The sequence below is a fragment of the Papio anubis genome, chromosome 7 (genome assembly GCF_008728515.1).
Source record: "Papio anubis isolate 15944 chromosome 7, Panubis1.0, whole genome shotgun sequence".
Classification (NCBI taxonomy): Eukaryota; Metazoa; Chordata; class Mammalia; order Primates; family Cercopithecidae; genus Papio; species Papio anubis.
In genome coordinates, this window is record NC_044982.1 from 75224959 (window position 1) to 75243621 (window position 18663).

Consider the following 18663-nt stretch of genomic DNA (forward strand, 5'->3'; position numbering starts at 1 on the left):
ATGTTAATGTTAAATATTAACTGTGTACTTGTTTTACCTTAAAATCATTCAGATGTCTTTTATAAAATAAATCCTATTCATCCATAAAATTTTGCTTTCACTGCTACTGTGCCTCTTGAGTATCGTCAACTCTGATATTATCTCCTCAAGGCTTTCTCAGTATAGACTGTCCTGGGCTACTTTGAATATTGTTTGTTTGTCTGTTTGTTTGTTTAAAGGGACAGGGACTTGCTGTGTTGCCCAGGCTGGAGTGCAGTGTCTATTCACAGGCACAATCATTGTGCACTGCAGCCTCGAACTTCTGGTGGACTCAACCAGTCCTCCCACCTCAGTGTCTCAAGTAGCTGCGAGTACAGACACACACCACTGCTCCTCATGTGGTGTTTTTTTGTTTTTGTTTTGTTTTGTTTTGTTTTCTGTTGAGACGGAGTCTCCCTTTGCAGCCCAGGCTGGAGTGCAGTAGTGCAATCTCGGCTCACTGCAACCTCCGCCTCCCAGTGTCAAGTGATTCTCCTGCCTCAGCCTCCCGAGTAGCTGGGATTACAGTCATGCACCACCACATCTGGCCAATTTTTGTATTTTTAGTAGAGACTGGGCGTCACCATGTTGACCAGGCTGGTCTCGAATTCCTGACCTCAAGTGATCCACCCGCCTCAGCCTCCCAGAGTGCTGGGATTACAGGCATGAACCACCGCACCCAGCCAGCTTTCTAATATATTTTTATATGCTTAGACCTTATCACTAGCTGAAAGTCTTTGCTTCTCAGTTTATAGTGTATCTTCTCTATAAGATGTATTCTCCGTGCCTAAAAAAGGGCTGGCATACAATGTTTCTTAAGTACTTGTTGAACGAATGTGACCAAAACTACTACATATGTATGTCATTTCTTCATAAGTAACAACTCATTCTTAAACAATTTAAATATTTGAATTTGCTACACCTTTTGTTTTTGAATAACAGTGATTTTTTTTCCACAGCAGGTTCATTAAAATTATTTAATGAGAGTATGACTGGAAAATAAAGGTAGATTACTTCTAATAGAAAATTCCTTCAAATGATTGTGGTACACAGCTGTTTTCAGGTTTTTCTCTACTCTTGAGAAATCATATGTGTAAAGTGCTAAGGTATTTTCACTTGATACATGTATTATCAAAATACTTTAACAAAGAGAAAATAATTGTCCAAGCATTTCTGTGTTGCTTCATAGTAAAAGTAATTAACATGATAAGTAGCATATACTGAGCGTCATGTGTAGCACATTATTCTAAATGCTTCACATGGATTAACTCATTTAGTCTTCATAACCCTATCAATGTGAGTACTGTTGTTATTCCCATTTTTACAGATGAGGAAACTGAAGATGGAGTTAGATGTCCAAAGTCACACAACTAATAAATATATATTCCTAGTAAATGTATATATTTATTTACTGATGCCTTAACCTTTAAAGATTATAATTACTTTGGTAGTTCTTAGCTGTAGAATTACTTATAATGCACATCTTAAAATGTACATTTGCCAGGGTTCTTAATCAGTGTTCATTGTCTATATCTGTTGTGTACACCAAACTGTTACTACCAAACTGAAGACAGCTTCACACAGGTATATAAAGCAGTAAATATGATCTGTTTCTAACAGAGCATTTCTCTTTAGTTGATGAAACACACCAAGAACTTGATGAAGTCAGTCTACTTACCGCTATCACAGTGTTTATTTTGTCTGCCAGTCCAGAAGTAACTACCATCCCATGCCTTCAGAAGCGCTGTATTGATAAATTTAAAGCTACTCTTGAGATAAAAGATCCCATGGTAAGTGTCTTTTAACAGAAAGATGTATATAATAGGACTATGGCTAGGCTTTTACAAAATTTTCTTTGTGATTTTGTTGGCTCCAATAGGAAATATTAGACTACAAATTTTTTATTTTCAGATTTCAGATTAATTTCTATTTCAGGAATGACAAAGCCAAATAAGTCTTGTTCTTCAGCTCTAAGGGTAGAGGATAGTGGCAGAAGAGGAAATGTTAAGAAACTAAATTCGAGATAGAGGAATCTTAAGATTGATGTAGCACTAGAATTTTATAAGGGACTTTTATAAGATACTTTGTAGCATATTGTAGTGGATTTTATTTTTAAAAAAAAAAAAGAGAGAAAGGGAGGCCAGGCACTGTGGCTCATGCCTATAATTCCATCCAGCACTTGGGAGGACGCGGTGGGCAGATTGCTTGAGGCCAGAAGTGCGAGAGCAGCCTGGGCAGCATGGTGAGAAAGCATCTCTACAAAAATTAGCCTGGTGTGGGGGCGCAGGCCTGTAGTCCCAGCTGCTCTGCGGGACTGAGGCAGGAGGATCACTCGAGCCTGGGACCTTGAGGCTGCAGTGAGCCACAATCATGCCACCGCACCCCAGCCTGGATGACACAGCCAGACGCTGCCTCACAAAAAGAGACTCGAGCACATACCTTCAGTAATATGAATGTGAAATAATAGGACCCATTCCAAAAGCAATACACACAAATTTATCCCGTTCCTTTATGTTCCCTTCATTTGCTTGAGTAATCTCCTGTTTTTTATGTGCCTCTAGGTGAGTTCATAGCCAGTGATCACACATATATCTACTCCTGAAGATATAGGAACCAGATTTTCTCTCAGAAAAAATAATTATTAAAACACCATTACAGTTAACTCAATAAAAGTTGATTTATATATTTGATGTATAGTCATTTCCTTTTATCCTGTGTCCTGTTGCCTGCTGCCTGCAGCAGCTTTGTATAGCAGTCTCCAAGTCGGGACTCTGATGCCTGATGACACATAATTAATATGGTCCAGACGTGGTTCCTTGAAACACTCAGACCATGACATTTGAACATCAAATACATCATTTTTGTCTAAAACATTTTCTGAAATCAACAAAATATCTTTCAAGGTTGTATGTGTTTTGTTGTTTTGGGTGTTTTTTTGTTTTGTTTTGCTTTTTACCCATAAAAATGTTAAAGGAGGAGGCTGGGTGTGGCAGCTCATGTCTGTAATCCCAGCACTTCGGGAGGCCAAGGCAGGTGGATCAGTTGAGGTCAGGAGTTCGAAACCAGCCTGACCAACAAGGTGAAACCCTTTCTCTACAAAAAATACAAAAAATTAGCTGGGTGTGGTGGCGAACGCCTGTAGTCCCAGCTACTCGGGAGGCTGAGACAGGAAAATTGCTTGAACTCAGGAGGCAGAGGCTGCAGTGAGCCGAGATCGCACCACTGCACTCCAGCCTGGGCAATGGATCAAGAGTCTGTCTCAAAAAAAAAAGTTAAAGGAGGGGTTTTGGTGGTGTTTTTGTTTTACATTATAAAGACATGAGGGGGAAAAGGAGAATTAGAGAAAAGAAGAAAAATTAACCACTCAGTTTTGCTTCCCTGTTTACCTATATGCTTCTTTCCCATTCCAAACTGTCACAACCACTGTTAGCATAGAAGTTTGATTACCTGGGCAGGCGCGGTGGCTCAAGCCTGTAATCCCAGCACTTTGGGAGGCCAAGACGGGCGGATCACGAGGTCAGGAGATCGAGACCATCCTGGCTAACCCGGTGAAACCCCGTCTCTACTAAAAAATACAAAAAACTAGCCGGGCGAGGTGGCGGGCGCCTGTAGTCCCAGCTACTCGGGAGGCTGAGGCAGGAGAATGGTGTGAACCCAGGAGGTGGAGCTTGCAGTGAGCCGAGATCCGGCCACTGCACTCCAGCCTGGGCGACAGAGCGAGACTCCGTCTCCAAAAAAAAAAAAAAAAAAAAAAGAAGTTTGATTACCTGTTGGCCCTTGGACTTTCAAAATTAAAGATAAATTAGAAATAAATTTAAATACCTTTGCTACTTTAAAAAGCAAAGAGTCATCAGGGACTTTTTAAAATTTTATTTATAGTATTTGCTGTTCTTTTCTATTACCCGATTAGGTACAAATCAAGACCTACCAGCTCCTACATTCCATCTTTCAGTATCCAAATCCAGCTGTTTCCTACCCGTACATTTACTCTTTAGCATCCTGTATCATGGAAAAACTACAGGAAATAGACACGAGAAAACCTGAAAACACTGCTGAGCTTCAGATCTTCCAAGAAGGCATAAAGGTCTTAGAAACACTGGTTACTGTTGCTGAAGAACACCATCGTAAGTGTCAGCACTAAATTCATACTAACTCAGTCTCTACAAAAGTCAGAACTTTACTGTTATTTAAATTGCAAAACATTCAGTCACATCGTATCTGTATTTCACATTCATTGAAAAGTGTTATGTTAATCTCAAGTATTGATATAATTATGAATTTAGAAGAGATTGGATGAATTGTTTTCTCTAGTGGGGAAAAATGTATACAGATCAGGGGCATTTGCAGCCTTATGTTAGGAACTAAAATTTAAGTCCCTGAACTTATATCATTTGTTTACTTTCTAGGCTCTCAGCTGGTGGCCTGTTTTTTGCCCATCCTCATTTCCTTCCTTTTGGATGAAAATGCTCCGGGATCAGCAACTTCCATAATGAGAAATTTACATGACTTTGCTCTACAAAATCTCATGCAGATTGGACCTCAGTATTCATCTGTTTTTAAAAGTTTAGTGGCTTCTTCTCCAGCCCTAAAAGCCCGCCTTGAGGCTGCTATAAAGGGCAATCAGGAAAGTGTCAAAGTCAAGATACCAACATCTAAATATACTAAGAGTCCTGGAAAAAACTCAAGCATCCAATTAAAGACCAGTTTCCTCTGATGTTGTTATTATTATTATTATTATTATTTGGAATAGTAAGCACCTTAATATAATACTTGATCATTTCCTTTGGGGACAAAAGGGACATTTTAGACACAAGTGCCCTTGGAGGTCTAGTTGATTGTTTTACCTTAAACAGCTGTGACTCTTCAAAGTAACAGCATACTTACCATTTTTTTGTGTGCATGGGTTTTGTGGGTTGGTTGGTTGGTTTGTTTTTTCTATTTAAAAAGACAACGGAGCTAACTTACCAGGAATTTTAAGAAAGTGCTAAAGAACTAAACTTACTATAACAATCTACTGCTTTAAAAATGAAATGGATTTCTTCTAACAGTCCGTACACATGCGGTATACTTAATACTGTGACAGATATAAATATGACTCTAGTGTAAATTATCTACACTAATATTGTATCCCAGTTGCGGATTTAAAATCTGCCTTGGCCAGGTATGGTGGCTCACCCCTGTAATTCCAGCACTTTGGGAGGCCAAGGCAGTTGGATCACGAGGTCAGGAGTTCGAGACCAGCCTGACCAACATGGTGAAACCAACATGTACTACTAAAAGTACAAAAATTAGCTGGGTGTGGTGGCACGCACCTGTAATCCCAGCTACTCAGGAGGCTGAAGCAGGAGAATTGCTTGAACCTGGGAGACAGAGATTGCAGTGAGCCGAGATTGTGCCACTGCACTCCACCCTGGGCAACAGAGTGAGACTCCATCTCAAAAAAAAAAAAAAAAATTCTGCCTTATTCAGTAATTGTATTAAACTTTCTCCGATTTCTCCAAGAAGATAAAATGATTGGAGGACTATTTAGGAAACCTGGTCTAGGATTATCCAGTATACAATAATACAGATTACTTACAGCCTTACAGTGTGACATAAGATTTGGTATCTATATCATGGTTTTTCACCATCTTTTGGTTTAGTTTATATTGGGTTCAGAAAATGGAAGTTTTACTCATTTTAAATAGAATAAGGCATCTTCACTATTTTTCAAATGGATTTTTCCGTTTACCTTTGTTCTTACTAATTGTGTTCATTTTCATTTGTGGCAAACATTTGTATCAATGAGTTTTAATATAGGTTCATATCTGTATTGTATTTAGATCAACTATGGGTTTATATAAATGCCAAATTTAGTACAGCAAATTTAGGTCATCAGGTGAATACAAGTATTTTTTTTAACATGAAACATATTTTATTATAGAAAAAAGATTAATGATAAAGTCATATTGGTTGAAAAATATTTTTTAACTCTGTTCATGATTGTTGATTCTCCTTCTACTTCAGTGTTATACTGTGTGAATCAAGCACTGTGTCAAAACAGAGCATTTCCCTGTTAAAAATTACAAACCGAAGTGATAGAGGCATGTCAGAATTAAGAAAACATTTTGAAGCAAGAACAATGTGATGTACCTATTTTATTATGTTTGTATATAAATACTATTGTAAACTGTTCAGAGTGAAAACATTTGACAAACTCTAACACTACAATCATTTTTTCTAAATTACATAAATAAAGCTAATTTTCATTATCATTCTTGTATTTTTAAATTATTTTACCAACAAAAGATGGCAGGTTGGTTTCTCTCACACGGAATCCAGAAAATCAGCCTTTTTTCTCAGAAGAGCCCTTTCTTTGGAGCATTATTTGTGATGGTTTAGATTTTCTGTCTCTTCCTGAGTGTCTCTAGGCATCGAGTGTATTTCTTATTGTTCCCCTTACCTAAAATGTGCTTTTCTCTCCTCTCTTCTGTCTGGTGATTGCCCATTCCTTATAGGCCTGGCTTAAATGTCACCTTTCCTTGGTAACTCTCCTTAACACTTCTTAACTTCCTCTTACACCAATTTAACTGCTTCCTCATCTGTGTTTCCATAGTGCTTAATACATTCTTGTATGCATAAAAAATCACATTGCAATTTGTGTTTTGTTTGTTTGTTTTAAGCCAAGGTCTTGTTCTGTTGCCCAGGCTGGAATGCAATGGTGTGAACACAGCTCAGTGCAGCCTTGACCTACTAGGCTCAAGTGATCCTCTTTGCCTCAGCCCCCGCAAGTAGCAGGAACTGCAGATGTGTACCTCTAAGCCTAATTTAAAAATTTTTTTGTAGATATGAGGTCTCACTATGTTGCCCAGTCTGGTCTCAAAGTCCTTAGCTCAAGCTGTCCTCCCACCTTGGCCTCCCAAAGTGCTAGGATTACAGGTGTGAGCCACCACACCAAGCCCACATTGCATTTTAATATTATCTTGTCTCCCTCTTAGACTGTACCTCTTCAAAGGGAGAAATTATGTCTTTTATAACTTGCTCACTTAATAGCTATTGAATTGCACTGGTACAGGATGGATCAGGACTTGTAACTTCTTTGCCAAGGTAAATGCTAAACTAGGTTGTTCTCAGGATGTAACTAATTAATTTGACTTAGGGACTTCTAAAAAGTGTTTTGTCTGTTTTCGCTGTTTCATTTAGTTTGCTCTTACACGTTAAGATTTCTACTCCTTTAGTCGCCTAGTATCCTGAATTACTTGGATTAAAGGTGCTTATATGAATGTCAGTAATTAGTAAAAAAAACTCTTATGTCCAGTGTAATGGAATTAGGAAATCTAAGCTATTCTTAAATGTATTGCCTTAAATCGCCTTATTTAATACAACACTGAATTATTAAATGTATCCTTACCGATAATGAAATTAAGGCTTAACAGCTGGGATTTGAACCCGTCTTTCTGATCCCAAGCATTCATGCTGGAAACAGAAAAACTGGCAATCCCGATTCCATCAAGGTATAGCTTTTCTCCTCTTTCAGCACTCCGGGCTCCCTCAGGAGCCTTCCTCAGTCTTTGTTAAAGATATTTTCAATTACATTTCTCCAAATTACAACTAAAAAATTTCTGGCTAATACAATAGGAAAAAGTATTTTTAAAATTATCTTCTACAGTTTCTTTTTTTTTTTTTGGAGATGAGTTTTGCTCTTGTTGCCCAGGCTGGAGTGCAGTGGCACGGTCTTGGCTCACTGCAACCTCCATCTCCCGGGTTCAAGTGATTCTCCTGCCTCAGCCTTCCCAAGTAGCTGGGATTACAGGCATGTGCCACCACATCTGGCTAATTTTGTATTTTTAGTAGAGGCAGGGTTTGTCCATGTTGGTCAGGCTGGTTTCGAACGCCTGACCTCAGGTGATCTGCCCGCCTCAGCCTCCCAAAGTGCTGAGATTACAGGCATGAGCCACTGCACCTGGCCCATCCTCTACAGTTTCTATGGGGATAGATTATATGCTTAGATTATTAATGAGTCTCGTTGTAATAAAGCAGTTGCATATTAACTAGCTTGGTAACTTTACAAATTAAAAATGTTGATTAGTAACTTGGATGAAACCATCAAAATGGTATAATATTTGTCTTGAGCTTTATTTTTTTCTAAGAGGAGAAATACAGACAAAGCTACTAGTTAAGTTGTTCTATTTAGCCCATTGCTTAAAAGCTTATGTAAAATAACACTGGATATAACAGATTTCTGTTAATAAAATATTGAGTCTAAATTTTACTTCTATAAAACAAACTTCACTGTCAACTTAAGGGAACATGAAGGCCCTTGAAAAGATATAAGTAACTACTATAAAAGAGGTATGATGGTGAGGTTTGGGCTTAAAGTTTATTAAAAAAAAGTTGGCCAGGCACGGTGGCTCATGCCGGTAATCCCAGCACTTTGGGAGGCTGAGGTGGGCTCCCAAGGAGATCACGAGGTCAGGAGAGCAAGACCATCCTGGCTAACACGGTGAAACCCCATCTTTACTAAAAATTAGCTGGGCATGGTGGCAGGTGCCTGTGATCCCAGCTACTTGGGAGGCTGAGGTAGGAGAATTGCTTGAACCCGGAGGTGGAGGTTGCATTGAGCCAAGATCGCGCCATTGCTCTCCAGCCTGGGTGACAGAGCGAGACTGTCTCGAAAAAAAAAAAGTTATGAATATAGCGCTATGGGAGCTCAGAGAAGAAAACTGGAGCTTCCAAGATCAACTTTATGGAAAGTATCTTACAATACAGGTCTAGAGAATAGCACTTGATGGAATAGATACATAACCCAAGAGTCCTTTTTTTAACCAATATTTAAAACTGTTTAATTATATATATCATATATAATCCCAAAATTATGACCTATTAGATAAAGTGCTGAAATGTATTCATAACTACAGAAGTATGTACCACATATTTCCCCAAAACTTTTGTTTTGTTTTTTGTTTGTTTTCTGAGATGGAGTCTTGCTCTGTTGCCCAGGCTGGAGTGCAATGGCATGATCTCTGCTCACTTCAACCTCCGCCTCTCAGGTTCAAGCAATTCTCCTTCTACAGCCTCCCAAGTGGCTAGGATTACAGGCATGCCCCACCTTGCCTGGCCAATTTGTGTAATTTTTCTTTTAAATAGAGATGGTGTTTCACCACGTTGGCCAGGCTGGTCTCAAACCCCTGACCTTAAGTGATCTGCTGGCCATGGCCTCCCAAAGTGCTAAAATTACAGGGTTGAGCCACCACACCCAGCCTGGGCTACTTTGTATGGTATTAGGAATGAAAAAGAACAGAAACAGTTTTACCCCAGTGGAACAAGAAAGGGAAGATGCTGGCTTTTTGTATTTGGGGGTTTTTTGTTTTTGTTCAAAGAGGCAGCCTGTTTCTTTCATGAACCATATTCTGTTTCTTTCGTGCTTCAGAAGTAATCAGTTATGGCCTGCAGTACTGGACAAATCAATGGTATAAGCATACATCTCAGATGTGATAACTTCAGAATCCAAGAGAAGAATCATCCCAAGGGCTGGACATAGTGGCTCACACTTGTAATCCCAGCAACTTGGGAGGCCAAGGCAAGAGGTTCTCTTGAGCTGAGGAGTTTGAAGTTACAGTAGGCTATAATTGTGCCACTGCACTGCAGCCTGAGCTACCAACTGAGATCCTACCTTAAAAACATACATAATTTTTTAAAAGAATCATCATAAGCCCAAGTCATATCCTCCATGTTGACATATACCATATTTTCTCTTATCTGTATTCCAGTAATAGGGAGTAGGGTCAATCCCTTCCTTTTTATAACCTGCAGGCATTTCTTCATTATCCCAGATATGCAGTGAGCCTCCCACAATCTCACCAACATTCAGCATCAACACACTGACAGATTCAGTAAGACAGGAATGCTCAGGATGTCACTGCATATAGAAGGACTTGATCACAGGAAATCAACACAGCAAGATTGGTTCATTAATGGTGTTGTCATCAGCCTCAGGAGCTTTGGGGATGTTTTTCTCCAAATTCCTAGGAAGTTCCATATCTTTTCTTTATATTGCATTTTAGCCACACCATAGCATCTGTTTAAAAGGCCGTTTGGTGGGCTTAAAGTATGGGTTCAGGTTATATACTTATCGCCAGTGACTTCAAGACTACTACATTACAAACCAAGCCCTCCAATCAGTTCAGGAGGTCCTCAAAAGTCAGGAAAGGGCACCCAGCTTCCACATGAGTGTATTCAGCCAAGTGCCTTCAAATTCTGGATGCTCTGCCCTGTATAACTGTGCGACACAAAAAAACATCTGGGGCTGGAATGCCTGTCTCCTGGTACAACTAAGAGAACTTAGTCAAAAATGCCTCTTCCTTGGGCTGGGCACTGTGGCTCACTCCTGTAATCCAAGCACTTTGGGAGGCCAAAGCAGATGGATTGCTTGAGCCCAGGAGTTTGAGACTGGTAACAACAGGAGGCAGAGAAACTCTAGGCAGACAATAGCAGGTCCCTGATGAAGCCGCACCTCAAGCTGAAAAGCCTGAGACTGCAGCCCAAAGAAAGAACTTCTATCCCGTTTTCCCACTCAAATGTTGCCTTTTCCTAAACCACCCATGGCCCACCCCACATCCTATGCCTATAAATACCCCAGACTCAGTTAGCAGAGAGGAGAAGCAGCTGGACGTAGGAGACTACAGCTGGGCATCAGAGAGAAGTGGCTTAACTTCGGAGTAACAGCTTGGTGGCGTAACTTTGGAAAAGAATCCAGCCAAAGACAGCTGGACTTCAGGGGAAAATTACCTACCTCCATCCCTTTTTATCTCCCCTTCCCACTGAGAGCCACTTCATCAGCAATAAAATCCCCTGAACTTACCATCCTTCAATTTGTACGACCTCATTTTTCCTGGATGCTGGACAAGAGCTCGGGAGCCACAAGTGCAAAAACAAAAGGGCCCACTGAGCTGTTAACACCTGAGCTGTCCACGGACAGCAGAGCTGAAAGAGCACTGTAACTTGCCCTCTGGGGCTTCAGGGGTTGTGGGCACCACCTCCCCAGTCGCTGCCATGGGGCCTCAAAAGCACTCACCTCAGCTCCTGCACCTCCTTACCTGCGCACACTCACATGGGGTGGAACGCAGCAGGTCCAAGTGAGTCGAGTTTGCCCCTGCCGGCACCAAAGTGGACAGCTGGTTCCAGCACTCATGCACTCCAGTTCCCACCTTGTTCACTCACATGCTCCCTTCCACAAGGAGTCGAGAGCTACAGGCTGAGTAAATGAGGCACCCCTGTTTCGAGTCCCACGAAGGGGTCAGGAAAATATCCTGCTTTAAGACCAGCCTGCGAAACATGGCAAAACCCCATCACTACTAAAAACACAAAAATGAGCCAGGAGTAGTGGTACATGCCTGTAATCCCCATTACTCTTGAACCTGGGAGGCTGAGATTGTGCCACGGCACTACAGCCTGGGTGACAGAGCAAGACATCCGCCCACTGAACACAAGCCGGGGCAACAAAAAAAAAAAAGAAGCCTCTTCCCCCAAATAATCAAGTTTGAAGAGTGTAACACCAGCCTGGGCAACATAGTGAGACCTGGTCTCTACTGAAAAAAGAAAATCTGCCAGGCATGGTGGTGCAAGCCTGTAGACCAAGCTACTTGGGAAGCTGAGGCGGGAAAATTGCTTGAACCTGGGAGATGGAGGCTGCAGTCAGACATGATTGCACCAGTGCATGACAGCCTGGGTGACACAGTGAGACCCTGTCTCAAAAATAAAACAAACAAAAAAAGTATAGCACCACCTTCTGCTGGTATTTGCACTATTTTTGGAGGAGTAAAGTCACGGTACCCCCATCAAAGAAGTGATCTCTAAAGCACCTGGTGGCCATGGATCATGCTTTTCGGAGTTTGAATATGTTTTCTCCAAAGATCATCACGTGTCTGTTGATCTGGATGTCAACAGTAACCAAGAGTCTTGTAACATTAATTTTAAGAGAAGAATTACCTTTTTTGCAGTATCTTAAAGAATTCTCTTTATCTTTATTATAATACAAGATTTTCATTACGAGGGAAGAAATTCAGCCCTCAAACTACTGAACTATTAAACAATCCACTAAACTATGATAATGTTAATGCAAAAATTGAAAATATTTGAAATAACTGTATACTCTAAAAAAAGTACAACACTAAAATGTCATTTTGGCCAGGCACAGTGGCTCACGCCTATAATGCCAGCACCTTGGGAGGCCAAGGCAGGCCAATCACTTGAGGCCATGAGTTCGAGACCAGCCTGGCCAACGTGGTGAAACCCCGTTTCTACTAAAAAAATAAAAATTAGCCAGGAAGGCCAGGTGTGGTGGCTCATGCCTGTAATTCCAGCACTTTGGGAGACCGAGGCGGATGGATCATGAGGTCAGGAAATCGAGACCATTCTGGCTAACACAGTGAAACCCCATCTCTACTAAAATACAAAAAATTAGCCGGGCGTGGTGGTGGGTGCCTGTAGTCCCAGCTACTCGGGAGGCTGAGGCAGGAGAATGGTGTGAACCTGGGAGGCAGAGCTTGCAGTGAGCTGAGATTGCACCACTGCACTCCAGTCTGGGCAACAGAGTGAGACTCTGTCTCAAAAAAAAAAAAAAATTAGCCAGGTGTGGTGGCGGGCACCTGTAATCCCAGCTACTTGGGAGGCTGAGGCAGGAGAATTGCTTGAAGCCAAGAGGCGGAGGCGGAAGTTGCAGTGAGCCAAGATCGTGCCACTGCACTCCAGCCTAGGCAACAGAGTGAGACTCGGTCTCAAAAAAAAAAAAACCTGTGTCATTTCTGGTGGTTTAATGATTGTCTACATGTATCTTTCCAGAGCCCATTACTATTTATAACTATAAAGTCAAGGTAATTATATATATTGCATCTTCTCCATCAATTGAATATACTTTCCTCTTTACAAATAATTTATTAGCTCTTTTTTTTCGCTTTCTTTTTTTTTGAGATGGAGTCTCACGCTGTCACCCAGGCTGGAGTGCAATGGTGTAATCTTGGCTCAATGCAAACTCAACCTCCTGGGTTCAAGCGATTCTCTTGCCTCAGGCTCTCAAGTAGCTGGGTTTACAGGTGCCCATCACCATGCCCCACTAATTTTTGTATTTTTAGTAGAGATGGGGTTTCACCATGTAGGCCAGGCTGGTCTCGAACTGCTGATCTCAAGTAATCCACCCGCCTAGGCCTCCCAAAGGGCTGAGATCACAGGCATGAGCCACCACACCCAGCCTAATTTGTTAACTCTTGCAAGACCTCAATTATTCAGGAGAAATTATTTCTGTTTGCTAGAAATATAGTTATCTATATTTCTATTTCTGGCTGGTAGTGATCAATTAATGAATTATACCCATGTTGGCCTCTCTGTTTACCAGCCTATTTGATTGATGTCTGGGCTTGTTAGCTTTGAGGAAATTTTGTATTGTGATATAGAACTGGAACATATCCAGTATAGACCACAAATACAATCCAGGTTGCATAAATCAAAAAGTGTAGCTTCCTTTAAATGCTTTTCTCTTTTGTTAGGACTCCTGCATTATCAACTGGGGCATTATAAAATTATGCCGGGCGCGGTGGCTCAAGCCTGTAATCCCAGCACTTTGGGAGGCCAAGGTGGGTGGATCACGAAGTCAGGAGATCGAGACCATCCTGGCTAACACGGTGAAACCTCATCTCTACTAAAAAATACAAAAAAATTAGCCGGGCGTGGTGGCAGTCGCCTGTAGTCCCAGCTACTCGGGAGGCTGAGGCAGGAGAATGGCGTGAACCTGGGAGGCAGAGCTTGCAGTGAGCCGAGATCGCGCCACTGCACTCCAGCCTGGGCAGCGACAGAGCAAGACTCCACCTCAAAAAAAAAAAAAAAAAAAAAAAAAAATTATGATTCCACAGTCTACTTGAGGAAAATTCCTATGTCCACATATCATCCTTTAAGTAGAGAGTGTATTTTTAAAAATTAACATGTTTTAAATGATTCTTACTATTCCAAGTATTCTGTATTTTTTGAGATAATAAGAAGTCATAGGATGGGCATGGTGGCTCACGCCTGTAATCCCAACACTTTGGGAGGCTGAGGTGAGTGTATTACTTGAGGCCAAGAGTTTAAGACCAGCCTGGCCAACATGGTGAAACCTCGTCTCTACAAAAAAACACAAAAATTAGCCAGGTGAGGTTGTGCATGCTTGTAGTCCCAGCTACTCAGGAGGCTGAGGCAGGAGCATCGTTTGAACCTGGGAGGCGGAGGTTGCAGTGAGCTGAGATTGCACCACTGGGAGACAGAGCAAGACTCTGTGTCAAAAAAATGAATACATAAAAATAAAAAAAAAGGTCATTGCTGCCAATGAAAAAATGGTGTTGACACTGTTTTTGCTTAATTGGATCAAAATGTAGTCTTTTTCCTGGAAAAATACCTAGAGGCAAAAAAACGTTATAAGCAGAAAAATAGATACAGACACAGAAACACACACACACATCAGAAATAGCAGACTGCTTTATAAAATATTCCAAGAAAGAATAAAACAAATGAGATGTTTTAACAGCAAAGTACGCCGATGACACAGCCAAAGCAACTTTGCTAGTGCTATTACTGGAGGAAGTATAAGTGGCCCCAGAAAGAAAACGTGCATGTGCAACCAAAACTGATGGTTTCTGCTGAACAATGAAGTCTATAAATCCCACTGTTTCTCTATTAATTACTTCTTTCTTAGGAAAGTTTTGGGCCTTCTATTTTGTATTCAAATGCTGGAGGAGTGCTCACCGCTCTCTGGATTGCCAGGGTAACTGGGCTTCCCACATCCTTTCCCTCTCTAGTGGTGTCAAGTACTAGAAACATATCATCTAGATCTTTGTTTAAACACAAAAGCTTCTTAAAAATAGATTTTCTAAATTATGGAAATGCTTTTGTTTCACTGCTCAACAGATCAACTGTGAGTCAACATCAAATGAGAAGTGGTTCCTATTCTCCACTTCCTGTTCTACAGTCAGCTGTAGTTACTATCATTTGCTACAGTTTTCATTGCAGATGCTTTCTCTTTTCAATAATGTGATCATTCTGATTCTCAATGATGTATAAAAAATTTGTAGAATTTTCTACAATGAATATGTTCCCTTAGTTGATTGATTTATATTCTTAACAGAAATCACCCTAGATCCTGTCTCTAGGCAAGCACATGCCTAAACCATTTATAATAATCCTTTTTTTTTTTTTAGACAGGGTCTCACTCTATTGCCCAGGCTGGAGTGCAGTGGCGTGATGATGGCTAACTGCAGACTTAACCTCCCTAGGCTCAAGTGATCCTTTCACCTCAGCCTCCTGAGTAGCTGGGACTACAGGCGTGCATCACCACGTCTAGCTAATTTTTTGTAGAGACGAGCACATATCACCCTTTAAGCACACAGCATATTTCAAAAAATTAACATTTTAAAAATGATTCTTACTATTTCAAGTATTCTGTATTTTTTGAGCAAATAAGAAGTCATAGGCTGGGCATGGTGACTCACGCCTGTAATGCCAGCACTTTGGGAGGCTGAGCAGGGTGGATTGCTTGAGACCAGGAGTTGAGACCACCCTGGCCAACATGGCGAAACACCGTCTCTACTAAAAGTACTAAAATTAGCCAGGCATGGTGGCTAATGTTCCCCGTGTTACCCAGGCTGGTCTCAAACTCCTGGGCTCAAGCCATCTGCAGGCCTCAGCCTCCCAAAGTGCTAGGATTACAGGTATAAGCCACCACGCCCAGCCCATTCTATTCTAAAAGATTGGAAGTTTTCATTGTTTTTCCTTGATAACCAGTTTAGCATATCTCATTGTGGGAAGACTGGCACTATGAATTCTTTTTTTTTTTTTTTTTTGAGACAGAGTCTCACTCTGTTGCCCAGGCTGGAGTGCAGTGGCATGATCTCAGCTTACTGCAACTCCGCCTCCTGGGTTTAAGCAATTCTCCTGCCTCAGCCTCCCAAGTAGCTGGGATTATAGGCATGCACCACTACACCCGCCTAATTTTTGTATTTTTAGTAGAGACAGGGCTTCACCATGTTGGCCAGGCTGGTCTCAAACTCCTGACCTCAGGTGATTCACCCGCCTTGGCCTCCCAAAGTGCTGGGATTACAGGTGTGAGTCACTGCGTCCGGTCAAAACAATTTCTTCTGAGGTATGATGGAGAATGTGATGACTTCAGGAATGGCTGGATTTGTTTTTGGGCAGCGGGGGGACCGAGTCTCGCTCCATTGCCCAGGCTAGAGTGCAGTGACACCATCTTGGCTCACTGCAACCTCTGCCTCCTGAGTTCAAGTGATTCTCTGGCCTCAGCCTCCTGAGTAGCTGGGACTACAGGCATGCGCTACCACACCCATCTAATTTTTATATTTTTAGTAGAGAGGGATTTCACCATGTTGGCAGGCTGATCTCAAACTCCTGACCTCAAGTGATCCAGCCGCCTCGGCCTCCCAAAGTGCTGGGATTACAGGCATGAGCTACTGCGCCTGGCCCATAATCATCTTTTCTATAAGCATTTAAAAGTGTCTATTTTAGTTTCCTAGGACTGCTGTAACAAACTACCATAAATCCGATGGCTTCGTGCAATGAAAATTTTGTTTTCTCCCCGTTCTGGAGGCCGGAAGTCTGAAATCAAGACCTAGGCTCACTTCAAAGGCCCTAGGGAAGAATTCTTTCTTGCCTCTTCTAGCTTCTAGTGTCCCAGGTATTCCTTGGCTTCTAGTGCCATAAGTTCAAGTCTCTGCCTCCATCATCACAAGGTTTTCTCCATCTGTCTCTCTTCTATGTGTCTCTTATAAGGACACTTTTAATAGGATTTAGGGCACACCTGAATAGTTCAGGATGATCTCCTCTCTAGTTCCTTAATTATTATACCTACAAAGGCCTACTTTTCCAAATTAAATCACATTCACAGGTTCTGGAACATGGACATATCTCTTTGGGGGCCATCATTCTACCCATTGCAGTGCCCCAAATTCCTGAATTCCAAACTCAGCATTGCAGTGAATACAGCAGTAGCTCTTATTCATCAAATACATTATTTATTTTCATTTGCTCAAGCAGATTTCAACCAAGCTATTTAAGAAGTTAGTTATACACCGAGACAACTGGATAGCCACATGCAAAAAAAAACGAAATTGGACCTTTACCTCACACATATACTAAAGTTACATGAAAATGAATCAAAGACCTAAATATAACCTAAAACCGTAAACCCCTTAGAAGAAAATATAGATGTAAATTTCTGTGACTTTGGATTTGGCAATGGTTTCTTAGATATAACACATAAAGCACAAGTGACCAGAGAAAAAGGAGATAAATTGGACTTCAAAGTTAAAAACTTTTGCACTTCAAAAGACACCATCAAAAAAGTGAAAAGACAACACAGAGAATGGGAGGGAGAACTTGGCAAATCATATGTCTAATAAGAGTCTAATATCCAGAATATATCAAGAACTCTTAAAACTCAACACTGAAGGCCGGGGTGGTGACTCATGCCTGTAATCCCAGAACTCCAAGAGGCTGAGGTGGAAGGATTACTTGAGCCCCAAGAATTCATCACCAGCCTGGGCAACATGGTAAGACTTTGTCTCTATTTTTTTAAAAAAAGAAAAGAAAACTCAATACTGAAAAGACAACCCAATTTAAAAAATGGGTAAAGGACTTAAATAGACATTTCTTCAAGGAATATATATAGATGCTCAATAAACAAATGAAAAGATGCTCAACATCATTAATCATTAGGGAAATGCAAAACCACAATGAGATGCCACTCCACATCCACTAGGATGGCTATGTGAACCCCGGTATCTGAGACAGGCCTCAGTTAATTTAGAAAGTTTATTTTGCTAAGGTTGAGGATGCACACTGGTGACACCGCCTCAGGAGGTCCTGACAACATGTTCCCAAGGTATCAGAGCACAGTTTGGTTTTATACATTTTAGGGAGACATGAGACATCAATCAACATATGTAAGATGAATATTGGTTCAGAAAGGCAGGATAACTCAAAGCGTGGAGGGGGATTCCAGGTCATTGGTAGATAAGAGACAAATGGCTGCATTCTTTTGAGTTATCCGATTAGCCTCTCCAAAGGAGGCATTTATCTGATTAGCCTCTCCAAAGGAGGCAATCAGATACACATTTATCTCAGTGAACAGAGGGGTGACTTCGAACAGAATGGGAGGCAGGTTTGCCCTAAACAGTCACTAGCTTGACTTTTCACTTTAGTTTAGTGATTGTGGGGCCCCAAGATTTATTTTCCTTTCACATTTCCCCCTTCTTTGTTTAAAAATCTTTTGCAGAAAGCATTTTAGAAGAAAATGAGTCTCTGGTCTCAGGTTACATCTGATTCCTAGACAGGTAGGTCCAGAGGTATTAAGAAACTCATTTTTAGCAGGTTGTGAAGTTTCAGTTTCATGTCCTATGAAGAGAAAATAAGAGGAGGAAGGAATTAAAAAAAAAAAAAAATGAATAATCTGGAAAATCAATATAAGCCTCATTACTCTGAAGTCCATACATCAGCAGGCAGGTGTGAAAGTAGCTTATGTATGTAAATAGGTTGCTGTTATTTTCTTCTGAAGTTTAAGTTATCTAGCTTCAGTTTGCAGCTTACTTTTTGGTGACTCCAAATTAGGAAAAATGAGGGAAAAAAGAAGGA

At 41.1% G+C, this 18663-nt stretch overlaps 1 protein-coding gene and 1 pseudogene across 8 annotated transcripts in view; one reads left to right on the forward strand and one right to left on the reverse strand.

Moving 5' to 3' along the window:
- HEATR5A (HEAT repeat containing 5A) overlaps positions 1-6272 on the forward strand; it is a 125458-nt gene extending 119186 nt beyond the window's left edge. For 7 of the 8 annotated variants that reach the window (XM_031668193.1, XM_031668192.1, XM_031668197.1 and 4 more), the window contains 3 exons: positions 1654-1808; positions 3929-4142; positions 4425-6272. In XM_031668193.1, coding sequence (XP_031524053.1) covers positions 1654-1808; positions 3929-4142; positions 4425-4732 — 677 coding nt within the window. In that variant the 3' untranslated portion in view covers positions 4733-6272. The remainder of the gene's footprint in view (positions 1-1653; positions 1809-3928; positions 4143-4424) is intronic. The other variant, XM_031668196.1, reaches the window with a different exon arrangement.
- A 2931-nt stretch (positions 6273-9203) lies between these two features.
- LOC101012263 lies at positions 9204-12043 on the reverse strand (annotated as a pseudogene).
- Between the last annotated feature and the right edge of the window lie 6620 nt (positions 12044-18663).